Genomic DNA, 11,431 nt, shown 5'->3' on the forward strand with positions numbered 1-11,431 from the left:
AGCGCCCCTGCCGCTGCAGCCCGGGTTCATTACAGGATTGCGTCAGGAAGGGCATCTGGCCTAAAGCACATGCCAAAGTTCAACATGCAAATCCCCAGTGTGACGACCCGCTGTGGTAAGTATCTTATTTTAACATAAAATAAAAGGAAAAAAAACTTTATTTAAAATCATGGGAAATTACTGTACTTACTGTATATAAGATGGTTATTTTCCATAATTTTTTGATAATTTTCTGTCACGCCAGCTGCCAGAATTTTACTGTTTTTATGCTTCTTTTTTTACAGTGTTTGGTATTTGACAGTTGCCACTTACATTACAGTTTCATGCCGTCATTTGGCAAAACTAAAAATTTAAATCCCTGTCTTCAGATTTATACTGTATTATCAATGTTATTTTCACAGAATGAGACAAACATCTTCCTACATTTTAAATGTGCTTCAGCAAAATATGAAGATGAATAATGCAGAGAAAGACAGGTTTTACCCTCCAGACTCTTCAGAAACTCTGGTTGTACATGTTTGTCCAGCAGTCGGATCTCAGCCATTTTCTCTTCCTCCAGCAGCAGCTTCACCAGGCTCTTTCCCAGGAATCCACAGGCTCCTGTCACCACACACACATCACCCCTCAGAGACATTGCAGGGTGATTCTCTCTGGGTATCGGGGACACACACAAAACAAAAACCCAAACAAAAAAACCCCAATCCTGTGCAAAAGTCTTTAGAGGGCTCTCAAGAGCCTTTGTAAAAGGAAATCTCAAAGTGACAACAAAGAATACAGCTGTTGGAAGTTTCGTTTTCAGTGTGTAAGAGGACAATAGCATCTCCTGCCGTCCCAGCCTCAGCCCTTCTACCTTTTATAATCTTGGAAATGTTCCTTGAAAAAACAATTCATTCCCCCAACGCAGTAAAGGCGTAAGGATGTGTTACTTCATGATGGACTGTGGTGGTTTGTGGAGCCAGACAGTCAAGGACAGTTGCTATAACCTTCTATTTAAAAAGATAATGTAAATACTCAGGAAAACAATAAGTATCTCAGTACTGTACTTGAATACAATAGCTGAGTAAATGTTCTTTGCATCACTATTCATGTACTCTGTCGTTTCATTTTGTCTACACTGTGTGTACAGCCCAAGTTAAATCTTTAACTTTACACATTTATAATTTTTTATTTATTCAAATACTGTACAAACACTTGTGCTTCATTTGAGCAATCCCATTTTATGCTCATTTATACTTCACTGCATTTCAGAGGGAATGCATCTACTTCTTACCTTTTAAGAACACTTTGTAAAATTTTAATCTTTGTCTTCAAAGTGAGCTGAAACAACTGAAGACAAAATGGCATAGCTGCTGGGATGTGACTTTACATGGTCAGAACTCTTTAATGCTTGGCTTAGAAATTCAGATGAACAGTTTTACAGGGTTCCTTCAAAAAGGCAGACGAGTATATTGGCTCTGTGTGTCAGTAAAACACGCTCCAGAGGGAAGCTCAAGGTTAGATGTGCTAAATAAAACAAAGTTTGACATCTCAAAGTGATATGGGTCCACCAGATGGTCCGATATGTTTTCCATTTCACAGTGATGAATTTCAGCTGGCCTTGGTTTCCTCAGTAAATGGTACACTGGGTCATATAGCTGTGTGCTGGAAACTCTGAGTGTTGTAGGGTTTTTCTGTGAGTGTCACCTTTTGCTTATGGGCACTGCCTCTAACCTCTGAGTTCTTACCATACACACTTCAGTTTAAGCAGGAGCCCAAAACATTGTTTCTTGGTGTTAAGTAACAGTATTATAGTTCCCTCAGGAGTTTTACAGAGGATCACAACAAAGCTCAAGTCCTTCCCCTCCCCTTCAGCCAACTCTGAGTGCATGTTTGAAACTGTTATATGGGGGAAAAAAAAAAAACAATAGAGAAGCAGAACTCTTAACTGCAGCCCATTTACCCACCACCAGCAGTGTGATGTAGGCCGTCAAAACACACTGTCTGCAGGAACAAAGAGGTGAACAAGGAGAGCATTATTTTTATTATGTCTACAGAAAACATATTAGCTGTTGCAAAGTAACTGTATATGAACATCACCTCTAGGACACAGGGCGATGCGTATGAAAGGTCGAAGCATCGTGCACAGAATGTCCAAAAAGAAACAGGCTACATAGAGGAGACAGAACGGCAGTGGGAGCTTCTCTTGAATGCTGAAGCCCAGAGGTGACATCAAGACATGGTTAAGGTCCGAGTAACTTATGGGTGGTGTGTCATCAGAAATGAAATACAACTTTCCTCCAATAACATTTCTCTTTTGTGGATCTTTGAGGCAGCGAGCTGCTTGGAGGTGAGCCACAGCTACGTTGCCCACATAGACAGGATTCACCCTGGCCTCTGCTCGAGAGGTACGATACAAAACATTTTTGTTTCGGATCCCGTCACGCATATGGCCCAAAAGGAAGTGACTGTCCTCCCCATAGATGTACATGGGCCTGAGGGCGCAGGTGGCCAGTTGGCCTCCATTTTGAAGCACCTCACTGTTAGCCTGCAGGGTTCTCTGCTCAGCCTCCTTTTTGGTCTTGCTGTAGGAGAACTTCAGAGTGCAGTCGTAAACTGTGTCCTCACTGCCATAAAATATGGGTTCACCCCTGGAGTTTGGTCCCATCACTTCAATGCTGCTGGTGTAGATGAAGGACGCCACATTCTCTTGAATACATGCCTCTAGAAGCAGCTGTGTTCCTGCATAACAAAACACTAGAGTTTGCCAGAGTTCATGTAAGATAAATATAACCTTCATTTTCTGTCAGTGCAATCTCAAAGATAGGACAAACCTTTTTTTCCGGTGACATCAAGAAAGGCATCAGATTAAAATGAAGACTAACATGTGAGACCTCCTCCTGTTCTGCATTGGGCCATTTTAACATTCAGGTCAAGGACTGTAGTAAAAAAATTAGAAAAGCTACAAGAGCTGCTGAATCAGTTATGCTAATAAAATAGAATAATAAAATATAAATACTGAAAAATTTGGAAGCGGATTTAATCACAGACCCATAATAGAATAATAATTAGAATATGTTCCAAACGTTTGGTTTCACCGTCATAAATTTATCACTCATTTCATGGGAAGCTGAAGCTGCTGAACTCGGCGTCCTATCAACTATTACTCAAAGGAAAAGAGGAACCGATTTACTGAAATATAGCTTAACGTTCTGTTGGTAAAAACTGCCCAAATGTTGCAAAACAATAGTCAGTGACATGAATAACTTCAGGTGAAACTCAGTATAATGTTGTACTTGAAACACTTAAAAGAAATTATAGTGCAGGTTCAAACAGAAATGCTGAAAGAAGTCAAAGTGGCAGTTACAGCAAAAATTGTTGATAGGAATTTAAATGTAAATGCTGAATAATTTAATAAAGTATTGTTAAGATGTACACACTCACAGGAGTCTTTAGAGTAAAGTGCTTAAAGGAGAACGTCATTTGAAGTGTAAGCACTAAAAGATGTTAGTTTACATCATGTCATATGTAAAGAAGTTAATGTCAATTTAAATATAAGCAGTGAAAGCAGCTGAAGTGTCAACCACAGTAAGCGATAAAAGCTGTTCAAAATGTCACTAGCAGCCTAATGTTCTGAAGAAGGTTAGTTGAAGTGCTAGTACTGAATAGAGCTGAAGCATCAGCAAGAAAGCAAAATATCTTCAACACTGAGTCAAGAAGGTAAAATAATTCAAGAATTTTATTATATGTGGGAGTGAGAGAAGTGTGTAGTGGATTAAACTGACAGCCTTGCCTTTGACATTGACCCCATAAATCTCACTCCACTTCACAGATTCAGTCACGTCAATGATGGCTGCAGTGTGGAAGACGACCGATGCACCTCGACAGGCTTCTCTCACAAAATCACAGTCCCTGATATCGCCCTCGAAAACATTCAGTTTTGTGTCACTTCTACAATCTGACACAAAGCAAATCAAGAATAAAGTGTCATCAGTTAACACAAAATAAGACACTCAGTTGTCAGTTTATTAGGTACACCTCTCTCAAACTAAGTCAGTCTAATCCAACAATCCTGCAATAAATCCTCCTTCATGAAGGTGATTAATTTGAGTTTGTGCTGAATTGAACTGTATTCTATTATTTTGTCAAATGAAGAATGGATGTTTGTGAAACTACAATGAATGCTCACTAATATGACTTTACATATTTTCTAAAATTAGCAGTATATATTGTCAGTGGGGTCTCTGATGGACTAGTGGCTAGTGTGACGACCTGCTGCAGCCCGGGTTCATTACAGGATTGCGTCAGGAAGGGCATCTGGCCTAAAGCACATGCCAAAGTTCAACATGCAAATCCCCAGTGTGACGACCCGCTGTGGTAAGTATCTTATTTTAACATAAAATAAAAGGAAAAAACCTTTATTTAAAATCATGGGAAATTACTGTACTTACTGTATATAAGATGGTTATTTTCCATAATTTTTTGATAATTTTCTGTCACGCCAGCTGCCAGAATTTTACTGTTTTTATGCTTCTTTTTTTACAGTGTTTGGTATTTGACAGTTGCCACTTACATTACAGTTTCATGCCGTCATTTGGCAAAACTAAAAATTTAAATCCCTGTCTTCAGATTTATACTGTATTATCAATGTTATTTTCACAGAATGAGACAAACATCTTCCTACATTTTAAATGTGCTTCAACAAAATATGAAGATGAATAATGCAGAGAAAGACAGGTTTTACCCTCCAGACTCTTCAGAAACTCTGGTTGTACATGTTTGTCCAGCAGTCGGATCTCAGCCATTTTCTCTTCCTCCAGCAGCAGCTTCACCAGGCTCTTTCCCAGGAATCCACAGGCTCCTGTCACCACACACACATCACCTCTCAGAGACATTGCAGGGTGATTCTCTCTGGGTATCGGGGACACACACAAAACAAAAACCCAAACAAAAAAAACCCAATCCTGTGCAAAAGTCTTTAGAGGGCTCTCAAGAGCCTTTGTAAAAGGAAATCTCAAAGTGACAACAAAGAATACAACTTTTGTATTCTTGGAAGTTTTGTTTTCAGTGTGTGAGAGGATGACAGCACCTTCTGCCGTCCTAGCCTCAGCCCTTCTACCTTTTATAATCTCTGAAATGTTCCTTGAAAAAAGTAATCACTTCCCCCAAGGCAGTAAAGGCGGAACAGCGCTGCTACTTCATGATGGACTATGGTGGTTTGTGGAGCAAAACAGTCAAGGACAGCTGTTATAACCTTCTATTTAACTGGGAAAAACATAGTATTAAAAGGCTGAACAGACTCAGCATGTGATAGAGGAGAAAACCAAGACATGAGCTGAGTGTTATTGGGTCCATTTTACAGACATCTTTTACATATATGAAACGAATGAGATGAAATAACTGATACTCAGTGGTAGAAGTAATACGACCTTTAACTTAAGTAAAGGTTGCAGTATGTGAGGCGTGTTCTTTTTATATTGAAAAGAGAAGACTAATAAGAGGATATATATTTCACAGTGTGAAATTTATTATGCATTAACGTATCAAAATTAGCATGTGCACATGGATCTTCACTGTTTAGGATAAACAGAAAACACTGACCTCAACTTAGTGGTATACAATATTTGTATTAAAAGGTGCTACTATCTAATTGGTCCAAAACTGTTGGGGACATTGCTTTCCGTTTCACTTAATTAAAACTGTTCTGCCTGCGTGTGTGTGTGCATAACTGTTCTTCCTTTGAAGCTTTCTCATCTACGTCTAATCTATTTTAATAAACTTGGAGCCTTACCGTACCAAGACTCCTTTGGGTCCACCGGTCCAGAGGAACGATAAGTAACTATGAGCCCCCTTAGCTACAGCCATAAATCTAATGAAATTCAGTAATTTAGTGGACAAGACTTATGATGTTGCATTAGTGTTTCAGTGACTCACACAGCAAATATTTGACCAGTGGTTCAGTGACCACATAGGGTGATATTCATAACTATATAAACATAACTGTGACATATAAGTATGTAAACTTATGTGTGCTATAAAATAAAACCATTCTTAAGTGCATAAAATAAAAATTACCCTAACAAGTACTACAAAAGAAACTTCATTGACATGTACACACACATTAACCAGCATTGCCAAAGTAGAGCTAGGTTTAACGTGCTGTCGGGCAGTTCATTCTATAACTATTCATATTTTTTAAATGAGCTGATGTTTTACCTAGAATCCAACAAGCAACCAACAGCTACCAGATAAATACAGTGAGGTACCCATTCCCTCTGAAATGCAATGAAGTATAAATGAGCATCAATGGGATTGCTCAAATAAAGCACAAGTGCTTGTACAGTATTTGAATAAATAAAAAAGACAAATGTGTAAAGTTAAAGATTTGACTTGGGCACAAGGTGCTGCACACACAGTGTAGACAAAATGAAAGAGTACATGAACAGTAATGCAAAGCATATTTACTCATATTGTATTAAAGCACAGTACTGAAATACTTTCCATTTTCCTGAGTATTTATGTTATCTTTTTAAACTGCTATATGTACATACAGTACATGCAATACAATGTGCAACGGGTCAAAGGTCAAAGTGTTTATTTGTCATATGCACAGTTAGGAAATGTATTTTTCTGTACAATGAAATTCTTACTTTGCCATCCACATAAATGCCACACAATACAAATGAAATATAAAGTGAAATATTAAGTAGTATTGGTTAAACAAGCATAACTGACACAGTGTTTATTGTATTGTTTATTTGCAGTTTTTACCGTGATGTTATATGCAGAGTAGACAGTATATGTTTTGATCTTGCTACGACCTCTTCATTGACTATGGTTTAACTCGGTGTTAAGTCAGAGTATCAACACGCTGCACAAGAACACTAAAGCTACCATAGCAGACAGTGATGCAGCTGGTCAAGATGCTCTCAATGATGTAGCTGTAGAAGTTGCTGAGGATCCTAGGTGACATGCCAAACCTCTTCAGCCTCCTCAGGAAGTACAGCCACCGTTGGCCCTTCTTGACCAGCTGTGTGGTGTTAAGTGTCCAAGTGAGGTCCCCACTGATGTGGATTCCCTGGTATTTGAAGAAGCTCACCCTCTCCACTTTAACCCCCTGGATGAACAGTGGCCGATGAGATCTCCTCTCCTTCTTCATGTCCACTATCATCTCCTTCGTCTTGTCCATGTTGAGGCTGAGATTATTGTCCTTGCACCATGATCCCAGACTGCCCCCCTCCCTCCTGTAGGCTGCTTCGTCCCCGCCAGTGATGCGACCTATCACTGCGGTGTCATTCGCAAACTTTAGGATGATGTTGTCTTTGTGGGAGGCGACACAGTCGTGGGTGAACGGGGTGTAGAGGATGGGACTGAGGACACATACCTGTGGGGTGCCAGTGTTTGTAGTGATGCCGACTGAAGTCCTATTGCCAATCCTGACAGTCTGGGGCCTGCCAGTCAGAAAGTCCAGGAGCCAGTCACAGAGGGTGGGGTGCAGACCCAGTGTGGACAGTTTGTGTGGGATAACTGTGTTGAAGGCACAACTGTAGTCAATGAAGAGTATCCTGATGTAAGAATCTTTATTTTCCAGGTGAGAACGGGAATGGTGGAGGGCAGCCACGATAGCATCTGAGGTGGCCCTGTTGGCCTAGTAGGTATACTGCAGGGGGTCCAGGGTGTCCGGTATACTGCTCTGGATGTGGGCTAGCATCACTCTCTCAAAACACTTGATAATGATTGGGGTGAGTGTCAGGATCGGCATGTAAAGCTGCTGATAATGTCAAGGGGTGAACTCAATTATAAGGCCAGACGAGGTTTAGCAGAACACCGTCTCTTTAAACATGATTTATGATAAATGTGATGCTACTTTTGCTACAGCTTGGTCTATGCTTCCTCTTTTTGGATTAGTTTTGCCTCATCACCTTTCAGCCATTATTCATTCCACCTGCTGCTCATTATCACTCATTATATATATACACCCTTATTTCCGCTTAGTCCTCACTGGATCATTCTCGACTTCACGCCTACATGTACAGAGTTTTGTGCCAGGTTCTCTCGCTTCTGCCATGTCTCTTTCACGACTACACACCATAAGATTATTCCTGCATTCACCCAGTATTTCTGCTTTTGGTTTTGCATGGTTTTTTTGTTTGCTATAGCCCCTGTGATATCTCCTGTTGTTATGAGTTGTCACTTGATGCTACCTTTGGCATCTGCAGAATTTCCCGATCTCCCTGTAACATACTGCTCCTGAGTGCTGTGTCCGTCCTCACCAGTTAAGAATCCTGATCTCCTGGTAACATGTTGAGCCAGCATGCACTGTTTGTCATTACCTGCACTCGGAAGCGTGCTGCTTCCGAGTGCAGTGTTGGTCTTCATATCCATTACTGCATTCACTTGTGACTCACTCTGACTCTTCGAACCTCTGCTGTGTGACTTTAGTGTCATCTGTGGCACTCCTGTGTGTATCTGTACCGTCATTGGCATCCACATCATCTCCCCCAAATCCTCTTCAGTGTCTCTGAGATTCGGTGGGTTACCTGCCACCACTTGCCGACTCCCGGTCCTCTGGTCCTCCTGGTTCTTGCCTGACCTGCCCCCAGTTCCCTGCTGCTCATCCTGCCAGCCAGAAACGGCTCAGCCTCTTGCCACCCACCATAAACACTGTTATTTAATAAATTCTTTCCTGGTTTCAAACCCTATAAGGTCTGCTTGTTTGGGTCCAAATCACACACACCCTGGCTACTTTTAATTGATGAATGAATACCGTTGCAGATTTAAAGTACTGCAGAAAATGTTTTTGAGAATTTTTCTGTCCCAGCTGCATTTAGCGTGTTTCTTCTGTTTGCAGCAATTCCTTGTTTGAGTATGTGGACACGGCAGAGTTTCTGTCCCCTGAACAAAATCAGCATTATGAGTCAATTATTTAAAATACCTTTTAAGACCACTGTATATCCCAATCCTGTGCAAAAGTCTTTAGAGGGCTCTCAAGAGCCTTTGTAAAAGGAAATCTCAAAGTGACAACAAAGAATACAGCTGTTGGAAGTTTCGTTTTCAGTGTGTAAGAGGACAATAGCATCTCCTGCCGTCCCAGCCTCAGCCCTTCTACCTTTTATAATCTTGGAAATGTTCCTTGAAAAAACAATTCATTCCCCCAACGCAGTAAAGGCGTAAGGATGTGTTACTTCATGATGGACTGTGGTGGTTTGTGGAGCCAGACAGTCAAGGACAGTTGCTATAACCTTCTATTTAAAAAGATAATGTAAATACTCAGGAAAACAATAAGTATCTCAGTACTGTACTTGAATACAATAGCTGAGTAAATGTTCTTTGCATCACTATTCATGTACTCTGTCGTTTCATTTTGTCTACACTGTGTGTACAGCCCAAGTTAAATCTTTAACTTTACACATTTATAATTTTTTATTTATTCAAATACTGTACAAACACTTGTGCTTCATTTGAGCAATCCCATTTTATGCTCATTTATACTTCACTGCATTTCAGAGGGAATGCATCTACTTCTTACCTTTTAAGAACACTTTGTAAAATTTTAATCTTTGTCTTCAAAGTGAGCTGAAACAACTGAAGACAAAATGGCATAGCTGCTGGGATGTGACTTTACATGGTCAGAACTCTTTAATGCTTGGCTTAGAAATTCAGATGAACAGTTTTACAGGGTTCCTTCAAAAAGGCAGACGAGTATATTGGCTCTGTGTGTCAGTAAAACACGCTCCAGAGGGAAGCTCAAGGTTAGATGTGCTAAATAAAACAAAGTTTGACATCTCAAAGTGATATGGGTCCACCAGATGGTCCGATATGTTTTCCATTTCACAGTGATGAATTTCAGCTGGCCTTGGTTTCCTCAGTAAATGGTACACTGGGTCATATAGCTGTGTGCTGGAAACTCTGAGTGTTGTAGGGTTTTTCTGTGAGTGTCACCTTTTGCTTATGGGCACTGCCTCTAACCTCTGAGTTCTTACCATACACACTTCAGTTTAAGCAGGAGCCCAAAACATTGTTTCTTGGTGTTAAGTAACAGTATTATAGTTCCCTCAGGAGTTTTACAGAGGATCACAACAAAGCTCAAGTCCTTCCCCTCCCCTTCAGCCAACTCTGAGTGCATGTTTGAAACTGTTATATGGGGGAAAAAAAAAAAACAATAGAGAAGCAGAACTCTTAACTGCAGCCCATTTACCCACCACCAGCAGTGTGATGTAGGCCGTCAAAACACACTGTCTGCAGGAACAAAGAGGTGAACAAGGAGAGCATTATTTTTATTATGTCTACAGAAAACATATTAGCTGTTGCAAAGTAACTGTATATGAACATCACCTCTAGGACACAGGGCGATGCGTATGAAAGGTCGAAGCATCGTGCACAGAATGTCCAAAAAGAAACAGGCTACATAGAGGAGACAGAACGGCAGTGGGAGCTTCTCTTGAATGCTGAAGCCCAGAGGTGACATCAAGACATGGTTAAGGTCCGAGTAACTTATGGGTGGTGTGTCATCAGAAATGAAATACAACTTTCCTCCAATAACATTTCTCTTTTGTGGATCTTTGAGGCAGCGAGCTGCTTGGAGGTGAGCCACAGCTACGTTGCCCACATAGACAGGATTCACCCTGGCCTCTGCTCGAGAGATACGATACAAAACATTTTTGTTTCGGATCCCGTCACGCATATGGCCCAAAAGGAAGTGACTGTCCTCCCCATAGATGTACATGGGCCTGAGGGCGCAGGTGGCCAGTTGGCCTCCATTTTGAAGCACCTCACTGTTAGCCTGCAGGGTTCTCTGCTCAGCCTCCTTTTTGGTCTTGCTGTAGGAGAACTTCAGAGTGCAGTCGTAAACTGTGTCCTCACTGCCATAAAATATGGGTTCACCCCTGGAGTTTGGTCCCATCACTTCAATGCTGCTGGTGTAGATGAAGGACGCCACATTCTCTTGAATACATGCCTCTAGAAGCAGCTGTGTTCCTGCATAACAAAACACTAGAGTTTGCCAGAGTTCATGTAAGATAAATATAACCTTCATTTTCTGTCAGTGCAATCTCAAAGATAGGACAAACCTTTTTTTCCGGTGACATCAAGAAAGGCATCAGATTAAAATGAAGACTAACATGTGAGACCTCCTCCTGTTCTGCATTGGGCCATTTTAACATTCAGGTCAAGGACTGTAGTAAAAAAATTAGAAAAGCTACAAGAGCTGCTGAATCAGTTATGCTAATAAAATAGAATAATAAAATATAAATACTGAAAAATTTGGAAGCGGATTTAATCACAGACCCATAATAGAATAATAATTAGAATATGTTCCAAACGTTTGGTTTCACCGTCATAAATTTATCACTCATTTCATGGGAAGCTGAAGCTGCTGAACTCGGCGTCCTATCAACTATTACTCAAAGGAAAAGAGGAACCGATTTACTGAAATATAGCTTAACGTTCTGTTGGT

At 40.6% G+C, this 11,431-nt stretch overlaps 1 protein-coding gene and 1 pseudogene across 1 annotated transcript; both read right to left on the reverse strand.

Moving 5' to 3' along the window:
* Positions 1 to 2,026: 2,026 nt before the first annotated feature.
* LOC109951646 (3 beta-hydroxysteroid dehydrogenase/Delta 5-->4-isomerase-like) lies at positions 2,027 to 5,096 on the reverse strand. Its single transcript, XM_020586257.1, has 3 exons — positions 4,721 to 5,096; positions 3,770 to 3,934; positions 2,027 to 2,718 (listed from the first exon to the last, which is right to left on the reverse strand). Exons 1-3 carry the CDS (start codon positions 4,869 to 4,871, stop codon positions 2,042 to 2,044), a joined length of 993 nt encoding a protein of 330 aa, XP_020441913.1. The 5' UTR covers positions 4,872 to 5,096; the 3' UTR covers positions 2,027 to 2,041.
* A 5,105-nt stretch (positions 5,097 to 10,201) lies between these two features.
* On the reverse strand, positions 10,202 to 11,417 carry LOC109951651 (3 beta-hydroxysteroid dehydrogenase/Delta 5-->4-isomerase pseudogene; annotated as a pseudogene).
* Between the last annotated feature and the right edge of the window lie 14 nt (positions 11,418 to 11,431).

The sequence above is a fragment of the Monopterus albus genome, unplaced genomic scaffold (genome assembly GCF_001952655.1).
Source record: "Monopterus albus unplaced genomic scaffold, M_albus_1.0 scaffold401.1, whole genome shotgun sequence".
In the NCBI taxonomy this organism is placed as follows: domain Eukaryota; kingdom Metazoa; phylum Chordata; class Actinopteri; order Synbranchiformes; family Synbranchidae; genus Monopterus; species Monopterus albus.

Excerpts from the sequence above, each read along its gene's own strand:
- LOC109951646 (XM_020586257.1), bottom strand. The coding sequence starts at position 4,871 with ATGTCTCTGAGAGGTGATGTGTGTGTGGTGACAGGAGCCTGTGGATTC. Across the intron at positions 3,935-4,720 it reads GTTTCTGAAGAGTCTGGAGG|ATTGTAGAAGTGACACAAAA; the intron begins GTAAAACCTGTC and ends GCTTTGTGTCAG. Across the intron at positions 2,719-3,769 it reads TTATGGGGTCAATGTCAAAG|GAACACAGCTGCTTCTAGAG; the intron begins GCAAGGCTGTCA and ends TTTGTTATGCAG.